The sequence below is a fragment of the Solanum lycopersicum genome, chromosome 4 (genome assembly GCF_036512215.1).
Source record: "Solanum lycopersicum chromosome 4, SLM_r2.1".
Classification (NCBI taxonomy): domain Eukaryota; kingdom Viridiplantae; phylum Streptophyta; class Magnoliopsida; order Solanales; family Solanaceae; genus Solanum; species Solanum lycopersicum.
In genome coordinates this window covers 26,035,194-26,059,193 of record NC_090803.1, presented here as the reverse complement: position 1 = coordinate 26,059,193, position 24,000 = coordinate 26,035,194, and the positions used below count along the sequence as shown (strand labels likewise).

The window sequence follows — 24,000 nt, the reverse complement described above, 5'->3', positions numbered from 1 at the left end:
TATCTCTACAATGTGCATTAAAGAATTCAGTGACATTGTCACTTGTAACACCTTGACAGATGCATTAAACTTAGACTTGATCAGTAGCAAAAAATCATGAATAACAGTACTCACCTCTCTTTTCAAGTGTAATAGAAACAATCAAGTCATTCTACTACAATCATCAACTAATGTCAGAAAAAATCTTTTACCATCATGTGTAGGTAACCTATGAGGACCCCAAACATCCCCATGAATAAGATCAAAAGGAGTGTTTGCCCTACTTACACTTCTTTGAAAAGGAAGTCTGGTCTGTTTTGCCAAAGCGCATACAAGACGAGATGACAATACAATGTTTTTAGAATCAACTAAAGACATATGTTAAAGTATTTTGCTTGGAACATGACCAAGCCTTGTATGTCAAAGCTCATGATCAGCCTGAGTTCCTATTGAAGCTGCATATGCAAAACATTCCTTCTCTTTATGATCCCAGAAATACAGGCATCCTTCCATTCTACCAGTCCCCCTCACCTTCCTAGTGTGAAGGTCCTGCAGTAAACAGAAGTCAGGATAGAAAACCATACAACACTGTAATTCCTTTGTCATCTTAGGAACAGACAACAAGTTAAGTTTAACTCCCTGTGGCAATCGACATTGTCCTATATGAGAAATAATAGCCTTACTACCATTTGGCAAATGAACACTTTGACCTTGTTGTTCGTAAGATCCATGTAACATTCCTAAGTTGGGAGTCATGTGGTTCGTAGAACCTGTGTCTACTATCCATCTATCAGGCACACTACTAACATGAAAAGAAGTAACATTACCTGCAGAGTGAGCAACTATCTCTGGATCAGGGTGTTTATCTTTGTTAGGATGTGAGGACTGGTGTTGTGATGAAGACTGATGTTGTGATGAAGGAAAAAAACCAAGCATAGATCCAACTCTTTTACCCATTTGTCCTTAACCTCCATGAGCAGATTGTGGAGAATAACAAGTGTATTCATGTCCATTGAGAGTATAACCATCAGAAAATAGAGGCATTCTATTCCCGTTGTAACCATATGGACTCCAAATCTGAGAAACACCGGAATACTGATCAGAATTGTCCTTAATGTGAGATGAATCATCACCCAAGAAAGAATTATTTGCTACAATACCTTCTTTCTTCTTGCCTATGTAATTTGGTTGATATCCAATGAGTCTATGACAGTTTTCCTTGATATGACCCTTAATATTGCAAAAATCACACTTCTCATTCCAATGTTCATTATGTGATTTCTTATAATTTTGTAATGGCCCTCGTGCACTCCATAAAGCAGTGATATCATTACCTCCAGCAATCGATTGAGGTACAATGTTCATGCTAGATCCTTTCTGACATTCATCCTCAATGACAAGAGAATAAGCTTGATTCAGAGAAGGCTCAAATGATTTCATGAGAATCTGTCGCCTGGCTTGATCATAAGAATCATTTAAATCTCCTACAAATTGTAGTAACCGTTGTTGTTGAAGGTGTTCCACATACTTCTTATCTCTAACATAACCACAATCAGGAGAAGGAACCACTGCATCAAACTCAGACCATAATTCTTTCAGCCTCGTAAAATATTCAGACACACTACTTGTTCGCTGATTAATTGAATTGATCTCCTTATGCAACTGATAGATCCTCATTCGATTGACTTTATCAAACCTCTCTTTCAAGTCTTTCCAGACTAAAAAAGCATTCGAAGCATATACGATTCCACTTAGAAGTGAAGGTGTGACTGTATTCATGATCCATGAAGAACCAGTGCATTGCAAGTCTCCCAGTTTTGGTGATGCTCATGACGTAGTGAATCCTTCTTGCAAGCACCTATAACGAAACCTAATTTTCTCTTCGCCTGTAATGCTATTGTCATTGATCTTCTCCATATGCCATAATTTTCAGATCCTTTTTGCTGAACAAGAATAAGAACAGTACCAGGAGTATCAGATGGATGTACATACAAGGGGTGATTATGATCAATTGGCTCCGCCATTGATGAAAATTCAATACAGAGAATAGAAGAAGAACAGAGAAGAAGAAGAAAAATGAGAGAGGCTTAACAGATCCCCTGCTCTGATACCATGTTGAGAAAGCTTACAACCTTCTTCAATGGAAGTTGCAGCTGTGGAGAATTGAGAGGAAAAGAACTGAAAGCAAAACAGAAATAGCATTTTCTATTATTCCATTCTCTCTTAGCCTTTACATTATATGCACTAATACGTATATATACATATTACAGTGTGATATTCTACTCTCTTCTAACTAACTTCTGACACAATTAACTAATTAACAAATGACTAACATTCTTACTTGACAGCTGGCTTCACATTCTAGAACTTTTATCTTCACATATTGCATGCACATACATACATAAATAAAAATGAAAAAATGGTAATCACACTAATCCTTGCATCGTGGGACCCCATTTCTATTTGCAAAGGCTCGTGCCTCAACTAGAGCAAAACAAGAGATATCCCTATTGGGCCTCGTAGGGTATGTGATTGACACCATGATGTGGGTCCATGAAATAGTTCACTTAAAATCATTGGTCGACCCACCTAGAGCTAACCTTACATATTAAAATCCCAAGTCTTTTTTTTCTTCATTTTTACCCTTCTGGAAAAAAAAATTTGTATAGACAAAAAATGATGATAAATACCTTCCAAGTCAGAGAGTAGACAAGGCCATCCTAATGGCCAAATTTCTCCATATTCTTGAGAGGAAACATGCCTTTGGTCTTGATTTCATCTTCGAAGAGAAGGAGTAGTGAAACCTCACCATAGTGAGGGAGTTCTATGCAAAATATAACCCCTCAAATCAACTATAGCTATATGGCCTATAAAGAGATTAAGGAAAAGGCAATCGTACCAGATGATTTCCCACACTCTATGTGGGCCACAGTTAAGAGCTACAAAGGTTTGGAATTAGAAGATAGGAAGGCACCAAATAAATATCTCTTATACACACGTGAAATGTATTGTGTGAAACTTGTTGATTCCAGAAAAGCATATGACCAATATATCTAAAAAGAGGGTTATTTGTGTATTCTCTGTTGATAGGTAATATATGAGTTATTTTGAAAGGTCTTATGAGGAGATTCAATCTACACAAATTCCTAATATATAGTTTAGAAGTTTGGTGAGTATATTCTTGAGAAGCAAAACTATTCTAGAAAGAAGGAAGGTCACAGACAACCTCATAACACTAGGGGAGGTCAATGTAAGGATATCTAAAAATCCCAACACTCTGCATTGGCCAACATAATCTAGTACCAATAAAAATACACACATAGACATTTATTAGAACCACATGTATGAAATTCCATACTTCAAGTGAGATGTAAAGGACACCTCTTGACGTTGGATGAGATGCAATAGCTCCACTATAAGTACCACTTAGTGCCAATGCCCAGGGATTGTGTCATATCAACCTAAATTTTGAAAAGTTTGTAGTTAATGAAATGTCCACAGATAACGAGCTTGTATTAATAGACTCTTAGTCTAATGGAGAAGATAAAAAAGTTATGTTGTGGAGTACAAGTAGACTAGGGAGTTCTTTTTCTCTCTTATCCCCACTTTCGATTTGTTTGATTTAAGAACTGAGGATAGTGCATTGATTTAAATGTGGTGTGGAGAAACACATGTTATATTTCCCTTTGTATTTCATTGTTTATGTGTCATATGGTTTATTCCTCCTCATATCCCTCTATGTTCTTCATTATCGAGTTGTATTGCTCATTTTCATGGTGTGGAATGTTATTGTCTTGGCTTGTCTGTTGGTTGTGTTGATTAAGACTTATTTCAAGGTTTGGTTTGGATATCATTTGGATGTAATTCTATTTCAATTCCAGATATATAAAGTATTAGTTTGTGTTGTATTATTTTATGTTTACTTTTGTTTCGGTACTTTTCTTCGGATTGTCCCTTTGAATTAACTAGGTTATATTATTAGATATTTAGTACTTAGCTTACTTATTTTTAAGACTTAGAAATTCTAAAAACATGAAGTCCATGAATGATAGTAAGGTACTCTAAGTAAAATATTTTGCTTGACTTCATAGGAGTTTATTTGCAACGATCCAAATCATTGTTATTTAGGAGAAATAAATATTTGGGAATTTTGGGCAACTGTCCCACTAGGGCGGGCCAAATGCCGCTAGGTTGGCGGTGCTAGGGCGGGGTAAGTTGGTGCTAGAGAGGGATAAGCGAAATAAAATGTAAACTTTGAGATATCCTATTTTTTCCATCTTTCTAAAATACCTAAGTCGTAAAACATCCTATAAACCTCAGAAAGCTTCTCAAAGTTTGGGAAAGAAGGAGGAAATTTCTAGTTTGAGGATGGTGATATCTTGTAGATTCTTATCCAAATTCACCATCATGAAGCACGAAAAAAAGGAATCTAGATCAAACTCCGTGCAACTACTTGGTGCCCAAGTGGGCTTGGTTTTACGAATTGACTAGTTAAAATTTGTGTTCACTACGTAATATATGCAAATTAATGGTAGCATTTATCTGTGGCCTTCGTGTACCAAATGCTTCATGATTCAACCCCTACAAAGAAGCCTTAGATGATAAATTAGGGTTAAGTATGGTCGAATTAGGGTTTGCAGGACGTGTGTGATGAATAATTCAGTGTAGGTGATGGTTGTGATTCTATGATTGTGCGACGTATTCTTGATATTGCCTCATTATGATGCATGTATATATGCAAATGTTTCATTGTTGAATCACACTTGTTGTAATGATATGGATAAATTATGAATTCGATGAACCATGACTCATTGTACGAACTTGAGAATATACTAGTGATTGTGATTGTGATATGTTGAAGGATCAAATTATCATGTTTCAGCATAACTAACTGGGTTCGGTTTCCACGTCCAACATAACTAAATGAGCTCGATTTTCATGTTCTGGCATAAATAACTTGGATCGGTTTCCACTTTCCAGCATAACTATGAGATATGCTTAGGTGGATTTCTCCTTGGGAAAAGATATTGGGTTTAGTCGTAAGGAAATTTGAGGTAGTGTACTATGTGACCATGGCTGAGTAATGTAGCAGGGGATTAAGGGTACGACATGAGCGATTAGTTGGAGTGATCGTGAGTGTAATTAGGGGATTGTTAATGTGTTAGAATGGTTAGGTTATGATCAAGAACAAGGTAAGCATGCTGGTTGAGAAGGTGGTAGGTAATTAGAAAGTTGGGGTAAATTGAAGGTATTTTAAGAGTGGGTAAAGGTGGAGAAGCAAGTGGGTAATTCATGATCTTACTAGTCGATTTTTGATGTCATGTGGTGGGGGTTGGGTTGACCGATGAGGCCTACCATTATGCATATTTGTACTGATACTATTGTTGCCATGTCTTTTTGACAAAGACGGAGAAATTATCTAGCAGCTTCCATTCTTCCTACCGCATGGTGGGAACTGTGTTTTTTATTTATCTTGTCCAATTGTACTCTTAGTAGTTCTTGTACTTGTTTAGACTAGATCAATGGGGGTTGTTGAATTTGTTAAAAACTGCTATTTATAAAAGTCATATTTTTGTAATTACCTCTGTAATCTTTAAATTTTCTGCATGTTTAACTATAACTATTGAGGTATGAGGATCTCCTACTTAGGTGTTAGAGTGGGTGCCCTCACGGCTCGATGAGTTGGTTCTTGACATTATTATTCATTAAAAAATAAAAAGATTGAAGTACCTAAGTGTTAATTCATATACTATCTATCACACGTCTGTTACAAATAAAAGATATAAAATAATGCATAACATTGAACGTGTTATAATTGAAAAGATTGGAGTTGTAAGTAACCAGTTCAAAACTATAAATGTGATTTGTGTGGTGAACATTTGCGCATCCGTTCATTTTCAGGCATCTAAAGATTGTCATGTCTGTGCGTAAAGTTCAACTTTTTGTTTGAACTCGTTTGATGTGATCAAGGTATTTTTTGTTTAGGCCTATATTTTTTACTATATTGTGATACCTACCTAGACATTTTTCCTATTAACCATTTTTGAGCCTATAAGATTATTTTTTTGACAACAATATTATGTATCCTAATTTCCTTTTATTGGTTACCTTTAGATTTTGATCCAAAAATTGTTAATGCATTTTGAGTTGAAAAACTATGAGATAGAAAGGGAGACGATAGAGAAAAATGTGAATGAACTTAGAGAAGTAAGGTTATACGGTTATTCGGTAAAGAGGAGATAAAAAATAGTACCTAAGTTGTGAATATATATATATATATATATATATATATATATATATATATTAAATAAAGAATAAGAAATAGAAATATATATATAGTAAATAAAGAATAAGAAATAGAAAGGAAAGAACTTTTTCTCTATATTACTTGATTATAAAAAGTTGACAAGTGTGAAAAAAAAAGTAAATGACGGAGAAAAACATCTTTTTAGCAATTAGGTAGTAATAAAAATGAAAATATCCCAACAAGATTGAAATAAAAAGGAAAGGTATCCTAGAAAGTCGGAGGTAAGGTGGAATGAGATAGAACAACTTATTAATATTGTTAGTGTCTTAAAGTGCATTGGGGATATTGCTTACTATTTGACACCAAATAATTCCTCCACGTCCCTTATCCGACATTACAATCCGAAAAAAGTCTTTATGATCTTACAATTCTATGCTTTGATTGACTTAGTGATTCAATATTGATAAGCTTAGTATGTTCGATATGTATTGAATTTCTTTGTAATAGTGAGAGATTTGATATGAAAGTGCCTTGTCTTGTTGATATTTTACATAAGATGAGTGAAGAATGGCAATTATTTGATTTTGAGGGAACTTGATAGTTAAAACTAGTAACTTAATGATTTCTATAGTTTCATCTTATCATGTTGGCTTTTTATATGAGATAAAGAGTTAGTCTACTAGTTGTGATGTTTGCGTGATGAGTTTTAAAAGATGTTCTTGAATGAGTAAATTTAGATCATTATCAAACTATCTATGTGAACTAGAGTTTGTGAGTAACCTTGTTTAACTAGCACTGATATGATGTTGGGCCTATAAAGGATAGGATGAGTGTTTCCAGGAGGAATAAAAAACCTATAAGTGCGAGATGATGATATGAGGTGTATTTATGTATTCAAATTTCATATACCACATTTTATCCATATTATGAGTATAATCTTGTGAGTATCCTTGTGTTTATTAATAATTAGTTTTTGGACAGGCACATTGCGCGTGAACCTTATGTCAATAAGTATACAGTTTTTAAAATAAGTTACATTGATCGATAACATTGTTATACTTTTTATATCACAAACATGATATATTCGATCGCAAAGTTGCAAAAAAACAGAAAACGACAATATTAAATTATAAAGCTTATTAAGTTGAAGGACTTTAAATACATCAAAATATTTTAGTTTATACGACAACAACAAAAACAACGATATATCTATATAGTACTATATAATGATATGATTTTATTATGTTAAAGTGTTTGGATAAATATTTAGTGTAGTCCAACAAAGTGATTAAATAAATATATTAAAAGTAGTATGTTAAATAAATAAAGTTGTATTTCTTTTCGCTATTATGAATGTTACTTATACTGTATGTGAATATACAACATTCAAAGAGCTAACTTTACAAATGTAAAGGTTTCTGAAAGCAAATTCATTATGAATTCTTATATAGTAGTAAGATTTAATCCCAAAGATATACTACAACATTCCTTAATGAATTAATTTCATATGAATGGTTCTTAATTTGTATTCTTTTATGTTCAACTTTTTAAATCTTTGTTAGAACGAATATTGATATTTTAGCATAAAAATTGTTGTTTGATCAGTGTTTAACTAATATTTTAAAAACTCTTTCAATTATTTTGTGGTTTTTTAGTATGCAGTTCAACTTTTTAAGTGAGAGTTCCACACATTTAAAACCACCGATGTGAGAATAAAATGCATAAACTTACGAATCTTGTAAAATTTGGAATAAAACTTCTGACATGAGGAACCCAATGGCAATAATGGTAACTAATCTTACTTATACAACGTGGAAATATGTAAGGCCACTTTTATGTAGGATATCTAGTACTAGTATTCATCACAGTAATAATGTTCCCTAGTTGCATTATACTATTGATTACAACTTATATTTATAATTGGATACTTTTGAGATTATGTAATTTTTCTAGCATTTTATTCCTACATAACTACTGTTTTGTAGTATTAAATATTCAAATGTAATTACTAATTAGAAAGTATATTAAGAGATTCTTGAATTGGGAAAAATCTAATCCTAAAATTAAAATTAAAAATTCATGGTAACTTGATCCAGAAGGAAATGAATTATATATCGGTAAATGAAGAGTTCATTTTATTGTTTTGTAAATAATATTTATCTATTATCGCAAAGAGTATTCATACTACCTATGTTTAAAGAGTTGATAAATTGAAAAGTAGAGATAAATGGAAAAAGGCAAATATGAAGAAAAAAAAATAAGTTTCATGTTACAAGAACTCAAACGTTTTCACCAAAAAAAAAAATAAGAGAGGCAATCTTAAAATTAAAACAACAATTACCTGGAGATTCAAAATGGTAGAAAGGATATGATCATAATAATCATGAACTCACAATAGCCTTATATAATAACCCTGCTTAACATCAAAATTAAATCATTACTGTTAGACAAAAAATATAGATATCAAAAAATCTACATGTTAATCACATTTTTTGTACACACAAAAAAATAATTTATTTGGAGAAATAAATTATTCATAAAAATATCAATAATTATTTTACCTCATGTAATCTTCTATTTGATATAAAAAAAAGGTATTTCATGTGCACAAAAAAATTAATCTTATTTGCGTTTGTGTACAAAATCCCTTCATACGACCGGAAAACAATTCCTTCAAATAGCCTCTAACCTGTGTTTGTAGTACCCATATTTTCCAACAATTTCATATCAAAACTGAATATAAATTTGTAAATACCTAAAACTCTTATGAAAATAGAGAAATTTTAAGAAAAAAGCTCGAAGAATTGAACAAAACATTAAAAAGAAGTTGAAACTCAAATTAAGACTCACCAATTTGGCTTTAAAATGACTGTAAGATCAATTGTGATCTTTGCACTTCTATTTACAAGGTGTTGCCCACATGGTATGGACTTTTGGACTTCTAAATATTAAATAAAATGAAAAGCATAAGTGAATAAAGTAACTAAAAGCGGGGAAATCAGATTCGTTTTACTCTTAAAAATGGTAATAGAGTCATTTAATTTTTGAAGGATATTTTGGTATTTCAACTTTTCATTTATGATGTTTCCATTTGTAATAAAATTGGTTTTTCAGCACGTGTTTCACACCTGTGTTTTATGTGAATTTTTATAGATGCGTTAGAATAACTGAAACATGCAAATATATATGTAAATTGTAATGAATAATAAAACGTAACAAGTACAAAATGAGAATAATGACTTACGTTTATAAAACATTTGTAGAAACCTAAATTAAGAAGTCTAATGAGAAAAAAAAGACAAAAAGAAAAAGATTAAAGAAAAAATACAATGTTGACATTATTCTTATAAGATTGATGTATATATAGATGAAAAAAAATACTACATAGCTCTCTGAGTTCTTATCGACTCCTTCCATATCATATCAAAATTCAAAGAGTATATCTTCATCTACTTTAACCATAGAATAAAATAATAGCCTAATAATCTTGTTAGGGGTGTTAAGAGATAAAGAAGTTGAATTTATATAAGATAGAGCAGAAGGAATATCAAAATATATCTTAAAGTTTTAGTTTAACTATTTGAAGGTTATGAATATGAAAATATGAGACTTATGGATATTAAGAGTATAAAAGTTGAATAAGTAATTAGAAAATAATGACAAATAAATGAAGAATATGAAAAAGAAAATTAAAGTTAGCAAACCATGTAGAAAGATTGACTAAAGTCCTTATCACGTAATTAAGCATCAATGAATTTAAATTTGTGAAGCTAGAGTCATTCTTTAATAATAATCAAGAGGACATTATCAATGTGTGTGTCTCCAGTTTGCATATTTGCCCCCTTTAAATTATTAATTTTTGTTATTTATCATAAAGAATAATACTTTATTCACATACATTTAGTATGAATAAGAGGGGTTAAGAAAAAAGTTATAAGAAGAGAAAAAGTATAGCAATTTAGGTAGAGAATTTTTTTAATTAAAAAAATAACAATTTTTTTGTACATATAGATCATAGATGATTATATTAATAAATTAGATATATAACTAAGAATTAATCTTAAGAAGTCTAAAAGTCATTAAAATTTTAATTAAACTTATACAATCAATTTTTCAACTTTTTTGGTTCATACTTTTAGTAATATATGATAATTGAGATGAGCTGATAATATCAGTAGGTTAATTTCAAACCAAGATCATCAGAAAAAGACACATATGATGGTTTAAAATGCTAGGTGATGTGATTAGGGCTAAAACAAAGAAAAAATAGCACCAAAAAAGACACATATGATGGTTTAAAATGCTAGGTGATGTGATTAGGGCTAAAACAAAGAAAAAATAGCACCAAAAAAGATCATTAGATGAGTCTCGCGATGTGATTGTCTAGACACTAAACTTCAGGAACTCATCATATATCTTTATTATTTTTTTTGTAAGTAAACATATTATTTATCAAGTAATTGTTACGAATAAGAAAAAAAGCAGGTGTGTACATATGATAATTCAACTTTTCAACTTTTTTGGTTCATACTTTTAGTAATATATGATAATTGAGATGAGCTGATAATATCAGTAGGTTAATTTCAAACCAAGATCATCAGAAAAAGACACATATGATGGTTTAAAATGCTAGGTGATGTGATTAGGGCTAAAACAAAGAAAAAATAGCACCAAAAAAGATCATTAGATGAGTCTCGCGATGTGATTGTCTAGACACTAAACTTCAGGAACTCATCATATATCTTTATTATTTTTTTTGTAAGTAAACATATTATTTATCAAGTAATTGTTACGAATAAGAAAAAAAGCAGGTGTGTACATATGATAATTCAACTTTTCAACTTTTTTGGTTCATACTTTTAGTAATATATGATAATTGAGATGAGCTGATAATATCAGTAGGTTAATTTCAAACCAAGATCATCAGAAAAAGACACATATGATGGTTTAAAATGCTAGGTGATGTGATTAGGGCTAAAACAAAGAAAAAATAGCACCAAAAAAGATCATTAGATGAGTCTCGCGATGTGATTGTCTAGATACTAAACTTCAGGAACTCATCATATATCTTTATTATTTTTTTTGTAAGTAAACATATTATTTATCAAGTAATTGTTACGAATAAGAAAAAAAGCAAGTGTATACATATGCTGCAACCTTGCTAAACGTACCAGTCATACCAAACTATATTTATTCTAAGGATAAGTATTCAAAGCACATAATCTAGCTGCCACTTTAAGATGCCTACTTCCTCTCCCATAAATATCTTGGATGATATCTCGATTAGTGATCTAGATGGCTGTTATTTCTACTGGAAAGTCATATTATTACGCTCCATCGATGAATTGGTATACTGTACTAGCCAATGCAATTCTATACACAAGAGTTGTACTACTCTTTCCTTTCTTGAACTTGATTGCCCACTAGACTTCATCTATTGAATTCATGCTCTTCCTTCTGACCCCTCTCCAGTTTAGTATGCTACTATACACTTCTGTTGCATATGCACATTGAAAAAAGATGTGGTCACATGATGTATATGTTTAGTATGTGTCTAAAGCCTTTTTGTATTAGTTTTAATGTAGTTTTCTCTTTGTTTGCAGGAAATCTTTCTAGAAGGAGAATGTGGGAGAATTGTGCTGAAAATTATAGAAGTGATGACCTACGGAGCCATCGACGGTCCGTCGTGACCTCGACGGTCCGTAGGTGGACACTGTCGTACAAAAAAAAGGTTGCTAAAGGAAGTTGGGAATTCTGACTAAGTGTGGGGCTACAGAGGCTCTCGACAAACCGTCATAGCTACGACGGACCGTCCTGTACATCCGTCAATGTTAACATAAAGTAGCCTTAGTACCCATCATCAAAAGATTCTAAGTATAGAGGAACGGAAGCCATTCACGGACCGTTGTGCACCCAACAGACTGTCATCCATGTCCATCGATGGTAATAGAAAGTTGGTGAAGAAAGAAGCAGTAGAAAAAGAAGTTAAGTATGGAACGACGGAAGGCCTCGACGGTCCGTCGCGACCTCGACAGTCCGTCGCTCCAGTCATCGACTCAGACGTCTTTTGGGCAGATTTTCCTTAAATAGATTTTCCTTTTATGTTAGGACTTTTCAATTATAAATACTTGTAAAAACCTCATTTTTGGGGTGAGACTCTTGGGTATTTTTCAAATTTCATTGTTCTAGTTGTGAACTTGTCATTTTGGGAAATTATTCCATTTTCCAGAAATTGTTTATTGCAAGCTTATTGATAAATTGAAGTAATTTTCTGGGTTTTCTTCAATCTCATCAAAGTAAGTGCATGAATTATCAAACTAATATGAATCGTGTGACTATTAACATGGGTAACTAAATCCATAGCTAGGGGTGTGAGAACCATGGGTAATTAACAAGGTAAAAACTAGCTAAAATAATAATCCTAGAATAATGTCTTTCATGTATTGATAATCCTTTCATTTAGAAGTCTTTTTAAAGAGTACACGTGTTAGAACTCACCTTGTTGCTACTTGCCGGACCAAGAAGGTAGATAATAAGAAAAGATTTATCAATGTAGATTTAGTATATACTATCTAATAGGCTAGTGTCGATTGATGCGAAGTAATAACTAAGCCATACATTGATTATGGTTATTAATATGAGGTAAAGGTAAGGTTTAGTAAAGCATACACACGTAGCCGGACCAAGGTGCGGAGTGAAATTTCCTAGTTGTCGGACCAATGAATTAGGAATACATAACTTACAAGCTTGCATGCAAGATATTACGAAAGGATTGTTATACCTAGAATCACCGCTTTATGAACCTGTGATGAATACTTAAGCCCTAGTTACTCTCATTACTTGATAAAAATCAAATTTTTAAACCAGTCACTTGTTTATTTACAAATAGCTAAGCACATTTATTGTTTAAAAATACCCTATTTGTTACTTGTTTTCAGAAATGACTTGACTAAATAAAAGTAATAATAGGTTAAAGTTAAGTGTAAATCATTTTCCTCGTGGGATCAACCCCAACCTCATAGTTGAGTTCTTTACTTGATACGATTGCTTATACTTCTTTTCAAGAAGTAAATTTGAGCGTATCAAATTTTGGTGTCGCTGCCGGGGAAAGTGATTTTTAGATTAACTTTAAGCTTATTACCAAAGTTTAGTCAATATTTTCCTAATTTTACTTTTTCTTTTGTTTTTTTTTATCTCTTGCAGATCTAACTTCCATGTATGCCAAGTATGCGGAGTATAGGAGAACCCATACTCTCACCTGACCAGAACTGGAGCATACGCTGCGCAGAATGAATAGAAATTTGGGTATTCTCAATGATGATCACAACCTGGAAATTCCACAACCGGTTGATGCTCATGATCAATTATTACCTGAAAATCGCGGGGAAGGTGAAATACATAGGCAACCTCCCGCTCCACGCCCTCAAAAGTACTATAGGGGATATGATAATATTACTGATTCTGATGGGACACTTGACTTGCCTTCACTACCACACGACCGTACTTTCGTGGCAACTAGTAGTCTGATGCAAATGCTCACCGCTAGAATTTTGTTTTTGGGGCTATCTTCTGAGGATCCACATGCTCACATCGCCAAGGTGAGGTCGGTGTGTAAGAATTGTGTAGGGAGGCCTCATTTGAATATGGACATAATTATGTTGAGAGTGTTTCCACTCTCACTGATGGGAGAGGCCATTATATGGTTTACCAAGCTCCCCTATGACTCAATCTACACTTGGAATTAATTGAGGGGTGTGTTCTTAGCACGTTACTACCCAGTGTCTACGAAGATAAACCACAAAGATAGGGTGAACAACATTGTGGTACTACCGCGAGAATTAGTCAGTAGTTCTTGGGACAGGTTCACTTCGTTCATGAGAACTTCCCCAATCACTGTATCGATGATGAGTCACCGAAAGGGTACTTCTATCGGTGACAAGATGATAATAATAAAGTAGTACTGGATACGATAGCGGGTGGTTCTTATGGGGAGTGTCCTTATGCTGAGATTTCTGAGAAGTTGGAGAAAATATCCTAAAATAATAAAGCATGGAGCACTACGAAGTCATACACTAGGAGTAACACTTTTGCAGTGCAATCCGCACACAACCCAGCCAAATATGAAATTCGTGAAGAAATGTCTCAAATGAGAAATGAGCTTGGGTTGGTGTTGAAACACGTCACTAGGGTAAAGAAAAAGTAAATGCGATGAACTACTTGTCTAAACCACTACCGCCGACTGATGAGTATTACTATGAGGAGGACTCTTATGCGGTAAATAAGCAGACGAGGGGTTTCTGACCAAACGACCAAGGCTCCAATTAGGAGAATTGGCGCCAAGGTCTGTCACGATCGGAGTCTAGACCCTAGCCGAAACAGGCGTCGTTGACCTCTCATAGGTTGCAGACAAGCCTACATACGTCATTGTTACTTCACCTAGGTTAATTTTTAGCGGAAAATTTGAAGTTTTTGTTTAATTAGACCTTATATGAGAAACATTTAATTCGTATAAGACTATCTACATAAAATCATATGCATTCACAACAACGATCTAATATCAAGATAATAAAATGAAAGACATAGTCAAATCTGTATAAAAATATAGAGTTGCCAAAATGGCACCAATACAATATCTGAAAATAATTGGGAAGGAAACACTAGTGGAACATACTCAACTAGCTCATGCCTACATCTAACCTAGAATTTAAAAGATAGGTATCCTCTAAAGCAAGAGGGCCTACCATGTCCGAATGAATGCTCCACATCCAAATAACTTCAACGTAGTCTCGAAAGCTTTAGCGTTCACCTGCACCTGTACCTAAAAGTAGAGAATTGTATGGGATTAGTACACACTTTTACTAAGTATGGGTATATTCAAGCACACACCAAGGATATGCACGATTAAGAATAGCTCTCTCCTAACGATATGAGTTATGGAATGTCAAGTCAGTGGACTTGCCAAATAAGATTAGGAAAGTCATACATGAGAGTGACATGTATCATTATACATATTATTTTGAAAACAATAAATAACGCATTGCACATATAATATCACGTAGTTCACATCATCCTTTCATATGCCATGAGACCTTGGAATCATGGACTTGACATTAGGACTTCCCAAAATGAGGGCTCAACATATGAGACCTCAACACAAAGTCTGCTTCAGCAAACGCAGAGTCTTCTTCATTCATTCATATGTACTTCATTTTCATTCATTCACATACTAGTGCAATCAATAGTCATACCTAGGATGTAGTGTAAGACTCTAATCGGATTTCTTTGCAATGACCAAGAATAACCTAGTGTCATTACTTGAGTCTAGCTCATCTCTTGATTATTCTATCCTAACGCCTTTGGTATCGTTCATTTTATTATGTGCATTTGTTGCGGCTGGGCTCATTCTTTCTTTGGGAACCTTAACCTTAACCGACATAGATTATGTGAGCATAATTAAATCCAGTGTGTAATCCTCACATCGAAAAGAGGTGGAATCATCGACCAAATTGAAGTAAAACATGCTAGCCTATATAGGGAATCGAACCCTTCTAGATCCCTATATTGGCAGTATATGTTCAAATACTAGGAGATATAAGGAGACCCATACCCGGCACGCCGGACAGTCTCATCTCATGAGAGTTACGCGAACCTCCGCCCTTCCTGAAGGAAGGCATCATCGCTCACAGCTAGCCTATCAATGCTAAGTATAAAGTTCCATTACATTCAACTCATACATCATGGAAGCTGACTTCTAGCATGAGGACATCATATCTCATTAGATGATTTATGATCTCATCATTAGTATTAATTATGCATTAACTTTAATACTTTCATTAGAGTGTTCATAGAGACTGGTCTCTTCATTAGCTTTACACTCTCATAGGTGAGTACGTTTTGGTAACATTTACTTAGGCTCAGTTTTGATTGCTCTCATCTTTCACATTAGCCTCTTATAATAATGTCATCTCATTCATTAACTTTAACACATTCGCTTTTCATAATTACTCATCCCTTTATGTGAATATTCATTTCGTCATATGCCAATGCACTTGGCCATTTAGTGTGTTTCATAGTCTTACTTAACCCTTCTAGGGATACATCATTTTATCACATACATTTTAGGCTCACCCACTTTTAGACGTATGCTAGACTTATGAGTCCACAGATACAAGCCATGAGGCTTCATTCATAGTTTGTTTAAGTGATTCATGTTTACCCAAGATTATGTGGTACAAGACTTATGCATCTTGTATATATGACAAGATATTGATTTCGATCTTTAGAGGCAACGTTCATTAAATATCTACTTACGTATGACTTATGTGTCAATATCGAATTAGGAAAGGGAACCCGATTTCGGATCTCTTGGACAACACTTAATCTTGTTTTAAACTTGATAATTACACTTTTTCAGATTTGGGAAACCCTAGTTCGATCCCCATCAACCCCATAATATTTCCTTTCTTTTTCTCTTTTCCTTTTTTGTTTAAGTCAAGGAGGTTGTGGGTTCAATCCCCACAAGCTCATTATTTTTCTTTTAATTTATCTCTTAACTTTCTCACCTATCCAATAGGTTGTGGTTTCAATCCTTACTCTCCACATTTTTTTTCTCCTTTATTTTTCTCCTAACTCTCTCATCCATTCACGAGGTTGTGGGTTAAATCCCAACTCACCACATCTATTTTTCCTTGCATTTTTCTCACAAAATTTTTATGAAATTTTCATTTGTGAGGTCATGTGTTCAATCCCCAATGACCTCACATTTTAAAAAAAACAATTAAACTAAGCTAATTTTTTAAAAAGTTGGCTGACACTACAATTTCAAGCAGGCTGGAAATTTCGTCTCTTCCAATCCATTTTTGTCTTAATCTTTTGTTGATTTTTTTTGTAGCTTTCATATAATGATGTCCTGGGTTCAATCGTTAGTTATTTCACTTTTTTACATTCATTTTTTGTTGCATTTTGTACCACTTTGTTTGGACAAACCCAACCTATCAAATGGTGGAAATTCGTTCAGTATTTTCAGCTTCTTTTTATCATCATTGATACGTAAATTCTTAAGGCATTTCGTGGATCATTTTGTGCATCTTTAAGTGCAATCTTTTTATGATTATATTCAGACAAGAATTACCATTACATCCAACAATATTACACCACTTTAACACCTCATGATTTACACAAACATTCGCACATAAAATTCAACCATAAAAACATATCATTTTTCACATACTTTCGGTTGACATAACTTAACATGCTTCCAATTCCAAACGCATAATCATGAACACATTATCACTAGAATCACACTTAATACTTAAACTACCATCAAACATACCAACAACATGATCTCTAACCTAATTCACATTGGGATCAAAGTGATACTAGGGACAAGGAGTTCGACAAGAACGGGAAGAAACCTAGTTTCAAGATTCGTTGAATTAATGTGAAAGAAAATTCTCTTGGAGAAAGGAGTCCAGGAGACAAACCCATACCTGATTTCAATGTTTTTCAACTCACAACTTGCTGCCCAAAAACCTTCTCCAAACTCACATCCAAATCCCGAAACTCCAACACAAACCCGGTGGAACTTTGCTTTACGTTTTTGGTTAGCTTGTTTGTTTATATTTTTCGTGTAAGTTCTTCAAGTGTGAAGAACTTTTGTAGCTTTTCTGTTCTTGTGCTTTGGTTAGGAAGAGAGAATGTGAAATAGAGAGAGAGAGAGAGAGAGAGAGAGAGAGGTAGATCGTGAGAGTGGATGAAAATAAGGTTTGTTCAAAATGTTAAAATTTGATTTTTTGAATTATATGTTAAATGACCATAATGACCTTATAAAAAATCAGATTATAAACCTCAATTTAATCCACTTAAATGTTGCTTCCGTCGATGTTCAAACCCGTGACGTCCCCATTGCAAAAACGGGTCCCTCCAGGTCGACCCAACCCAAACCGCCCCATTAATTTATTAATTAATAATAATAATTTGATTTTCCTTTACCTTTTATCATAATTTAAATATTAATTGATTAAATTAATTCACCAATTTAAATAATCAAGTTAAATCATTGGTCCTTTCTAGGTTCGAACCCGGGTGGAGCAAAATTTTTCTCAAAGTCCAATTTTGGCCCTTTCTACCCAAAATTCCCCTCCACCTTATTAATTAAATAATTAATTACATATTTAGGATAATTACGATACTACTCTTAGCCTGAAAAAAGACTATTTTACTCCTAGACTGTCCAAACTTAAGATTTTCCCTTTTTAAGCCCGGTAAAGTCTCATCCGCGTAAATCTTTATATTCGGATGCCCTACATGGATGGACCCAACCTTTCCTAGCTCAAATAACTTACCAAATTAGTTCTCTTGGCTATTGCGGAATTGAGAGGTCTGTTTTTACGCGCATCAATCCGTGTGAATCCGGTCTAATTGTAGGCATTCTAGACACATTAAGAATTACTTAGCATAGTAATTTTAGGGTTGTTACATTATCCCTCCCTTTGGAACATTCGTCCCCGAATGACACTACACATCATTTTAAATTAAAGAGGGTGATTTTTGAAAATATCTTAACATAGTTGGGGTCTTTACTCTTTGTGAATTTCTGTTCCACACTTACTCTGGATAATGCATATTACTCAAGCTTATCTGAAGCTTCATATTTGAGATTGAGGAACTTCCTTGTCAATCGCAATTAACTTGATGCACCTCACAACTTATGCAACACAAAAATCATGTCCATTCTATACAAAAACAGCAACATGACATGCAAACATGAATTCATTTTGACTCACATAGTGCAATTACTACACATACGATTTTGGAATTACAACACCATGTCGACTATTGCACTAAAACTTAGAGTTTCTTAAACAAAACCAGCCTTAGGAGGAGTATATCTAAACCCTTAGATAACATCTTGTTAGCCTTAATATTTGAAATTATATGTCTTTGTTGGATTGGTCCATGCCATGCCCATTTATACCCTATATCGTTTGTTAACTAAAACCTCACTACCTTGGTTTGATAGTGTATGGTAGCATAACACTTATGTAGAAAATCCATACCTAATCTATTCAATGGTTTTTATTGGTCAATATCTGATTCACATATTAGTAGGTTGGTGCACATCCTTGAAACCTACTAGCAGCTTTGCATTAATAGACTAAGGAACTCCTTCCTAAACTAGTATCATCAAAGCATACAACATAAATAAACACATAAGTCAGCAACCAACATGATGACTCCAACATATTAACTTCATACTAGTGCATAAAACCATATACATGAAAAAATAATTTAGGCTACGCATCCAAGACATCACCAGAAGTGTCTTACCTTACACCCCTAGACTTGAGTGCGAAGAATCGTTGCCTCCTTCGAACCTCTTCTTTTGGACCATTGGGCTGAACTTTCTCCTTCACTTTTTCTCGACCTCTCATATACGGACAATCCTTCATCATTTGGACCATTGGGCTGAATTTTTCTATGCATCATGCAGTCTCTAATTCAGGATAGTATTGCACTTCACTACCATGACTTAGAAACTACTCGATGTACTTGATGTGAACTTATTATCCTCGGAATTTTACCTAGTGCTCTGATACCAACTTTGTCACGACCATAGTCTATATCCTAGCCAAAACCGACGTCGTTGACCTCTTAGAAGTCACAAACAAGACTACGTACGTCATCGTTACTTCACCTAGGTTAATTTTTAGCGGAAAAGTTGAAGTTTTTGTTTAATTAGACTTTATGGTGAGAAACATTGAATTCGTATAATACTATCTACATAAACTCATAAGTGTTCACAACAACCATCTAAAATCAAGATAATCAAATGAAAGACATAGTCATATCTGTATAAAAATATAGAGTTGCCAAAATGACACTAATACAATATCTTAAAATAACTGGGAAAGAAACACTAGTGGAACATACTCCACTAGCACAAGCCTACATCTAATCTAGAATATAAAAGATAGGCATCCTTTGAAAGCAAGAGGGCCTACCAAGCCTGGATGAATGCTCCACGCCCGGATAACTTTAGCGTAGTCTCGTAAGCTCTAGCGTTCACCAGCATCTACACATAAAGTAGAGAGTTGTATGGGATTAGTACACACTTGTACTAAGTATGGGTATATGCAAACACACACCAAGGATATGCATGATTAATAAGAGCTCTCTCCTAATAATATGAGTTATGGAAAGTCAAGTCGGTGGACTTGCCAAATTGGATTAGGAAAGTCATGCTATGAGAATAACATGCATCATCATACATATCATTTTGAAAACATCATATAACGTACTGCACATATCATATCACGTAGTTCAAATCATTCTTTAATATGCCTTGAGACCTTGGAATCATGGACTTGACATTAGGACTTCCCAAAATGAGGGCTCAACATATGGGATCTAAACTAGGGAGTCTTCTTTAGCAAACATAAAGTCTTATTCATTCATTTATACGTACTTCATTTTCATTCATTCGTTCATATACTAGTGCAATCAATTGTCATACCTAGGATGTAGTTTAAGACTCTCATCGGATTTGCTGTGCAATGACCAAGAATAACCTAGTGTCATTACTTGAGTCTAGCTCACCTCTTGATTATTTTATCCTAACACATTTGGTATCGTTCATTTCATTATGTGAATTCGTTGAGGCTGGCCTCATTCTTTCTTTGTGAACTTTAACTTTAACTGACATAGATTATGTGAGAATCATTAAATCCAGTGTGTTATCCTCACACCGAAGAGAGGTGGAATCACCGACCAAATTGAAGCAAAACATGCTAGCCTATATAGGGAATCGAACCCTTCTACATCCCTATATTGGCAGTATAGGCTAAAATACTAGGATATATAAGGAGACCCATACCTAGCACTTTGGAAAGTCTCATCTTATAAGAGTTACGTGAACCTCCACCCTTCCCGAAGGAAGGCATCACCGCTCACAGCTAGCTTATCGGTGCTCAGTATAAAGTTCCATTACATTCAACTCATACATCATGGAAGCTGACTTCTAGCATGAGAACATCATATCGCATTAGATGATTTCTCATTTCATCATTAGTATTAAGAATGCATTAACTTCAATACTTTCATTAGAGTTTTCATAGAGACTGGTCTCTTTATTAGCTTTACACTCTCATAGGTGAGTGCGTTTTTGTATTATTTACTTATGCTCATTTGAGATTGCTCTCATCTTTCAAATTAGCCTCTTATCATATTGTCACCTCATTCATTAACTGTAACACATTTGCTTTTCATAATTACTCACCCATTCACGTGAATATTCATTTCGTCATATGCCAATGCACTTGGCCATTTAGTGTGTTTCACAATCTTACTTAACCCTTCTAGGGTTACATCATTTTATCACATACATCTTAGGTTCACCAACTTTTAAACGTATGCTAGACTTATGAGTCCACACATACAAGCCATGATTCTTCATTCATAGTTTGTCTAAGTGATTCATGTTTACCCAAGATTATGTGATACAAGACTTTTGCATTTTGTAGATATGCCAAGTAATTGATTTCAATCTTTAGAGGCAGCATTCATTAAATATTTACTTACGTATGACTTATGTGTCAATACGAAATTGGTCAAGGGAACTGATTTCAAATCCCTTGGACTAATCTTATTTTAAAATTTATAATTGCATTTTTCAGATTTGGGGAACCCTGGTTCGATCCCCATCAACCCCATAATATTTCCTTTCTTTTTCTCCTCTCCTTTTTCATTTCAGTCAAGGAGGTTGTGTGTTCAATCCCCCACAAGCTCATTATTTTTCTTTTAATTTATCTCTTAACTTTCTCACCTATCGAAGAGGTTGTGGGTTCAATCCCCACTCTCCATATTTATTTTCTCCTTTATTTTTCTCCAAACTCTCTCATCCAATAAAGAGGTTGTGGGTTCAATCCCCACTCACCACATCAATTTTTCTTGGCATTTTTCTCATGAAATTTTTATGAAATTTTCATTTAGTGAGGTCATTGTTCAATCCCCAATGACCTCACAATTTAATTTTTTTAAAAATGAAACTTATTTTTTAAAAAGTTGTCCGAGACTATAATTTCCAGCAGGCTGGAAATTTAGTCTCTACCAATCCATTTTTGTCTTAATCTTTTGTTGATTTTTTTGTAGCTTTCATGTAATGATTTTTTGGGTTCAATCCTTAGTGATTTTACTTATTTTACATTTATTTTTCATTGAAGCTTTTAAGACTTCGTTTGGACGAACCCAACCTACCAAATGCTGGAAATTTGTTCACTATTTTCAGCTTCTTTGTATCATCATTCACACGTTAATTCTTAAGGCATTTCATGGATCATTTGGTGCATATTTATGTGTAATCTCTTAATGATTATATTCAGCCAAGAATTATCATTACATCTAGTAACATTACACCACTTTTACACCTCATGATTTACACAAACATTCACACACAAAATTCAACCACAAAAACATATCATTTTTACATACTTTCGGTTGACATAACTTAACATGCTTACAATTCCAAACATATAATCATGAACACATTATTAATAAAATCACACTTCATACTTAAACTATAAGCAAACACACAACAACATAATCTCTAACCTAATTCACATTGGAATCAAAGGGATACTAGGGACAAGGAGTTCGACAAGAACGGGAAAAACCTAGTTTCAAGATTCATTGAATTAATGTGAAAGAAAATTCTATTGGAGAAAGGAGTCCAGGAGAGAAACTCATACCTGATTTCAATATTATTCAACCCATGAATTGCTTCCCAAAAACCTTCTCCAAACTCACGTCCAAATCCCGAAACTCCAACACAAACCCGATGGAACTTTGCTTTACGTTTTCAGCTAGCTTGTTTGTTTATGTTTTTTGTGTAAGTTCTTCAAGTGTGAAGAACCTTTATAGATTTTCTGTTCTTGTGTTCTAGTTAGGCAGAGAAAACGTGAAAGAAAGAGAGAGAGAGAGAGAGAGAAAGAGAGGCAGATCGTGAGAGTGGATGAAACATGAATAAGAGAGAGATTCCTTAGGATTAGTATTCTAGTTGAGACTTAGTTAAAATAAGGTTTGTTCAAATGTTAAAATCTGATTTTTTGAATTATATGTTAAATGACCATAATTCCCTTAGAAAAAATCAGATTATAAACCTCAGTTTAATCCACTTAAATGTTGCTTCCGTCGATGTTCGAACTCGTGACATCCCCATCGCGAAAAATGGGTCCCTCCGGGTCGACCAAATCCAAACCGCCCCATTAATTAATTAATTAATAATAATAATAATAATAACAATTTGATTTCCTTTTTCTTAAATCAGAATTTAAATATTAAATTAATTCACCAATTTAAATAATCAAGTTAAAATCATTGCTCCCACCTAGGTTCGAACTCGGGTGGAGCAAGATTTTGCTAAAAGGCCAATTTTGGCCCTTTCTACCCAAAATGCCCCTCCACCTTATTAATTAAATAATTAATTACATAATTAGGATAACTATGATACTACATTTAGCTTGAAAAAAGACAATTTCGCCCCTAGACCATCAAAACTTAAGATTTCCCCCTTTTAAGTTCGATAAAGACTCATCCGAGTAAATCTTCATATTCGTGTGCCCTACATGGCTAGACCCAACCTTTCCTAGCTCAACTAACTCATTAAGTTAGTTGGGTTGGTTGTTGCAGAGGTTCAAAGGTCTGGTTCTACGCGTATCAATCCGTTAGAACCCAGTCTAATCATAGGCATTTTAGACACATTAAGCATTACTTATCAT

At 33.9% G+C, this 24,000-nt stretch overlaps 1 protein-coding gene across 1 annotated transcript; it reads right to left on the bottom strand.

Annotated features, from left to right (window-relative positions):
• Window positions 1-942: 942 nt before the first annotated feature.
• Window positions 943-2,003, bottom strand: LOC104646864 (uncharacterized). The gene is made up of 2 exons (XM_010321319.1): window positions 1,838-2,003; window positions 943-1,748 (listed from the first exon to the last, which is right to left on the bottom strand). Exons 1-2 carry the CDS (start codon window positions 2,001-2,003, stop codon window positions 943-945), a joined length of 972 nt encoding a protein of 323 aa, XP_010319621.1.
• Between the last annotated feature and the right edge of the window lie 21,997 nt (window positions 2,004-24,000).

What these genes read in the sequence shown, in the direction of transcription:
- LOC104646864 (XM_010321319.1), bottom strand. Translation starts at nt 2,003, where the DNA reads ATGGCGGAGCCAATTGATCATAATCACCCCTTGTATGTACATCCATCT. An exon ending in AAAATTAGGTTTCGTTATAG is followed by an intron (nt 1,749 to 1,837) that starts GTGCTTGCAAGA and finishes TCATGAATACAG; the next exon opens with TCACACCTTCACTTCTAAGT.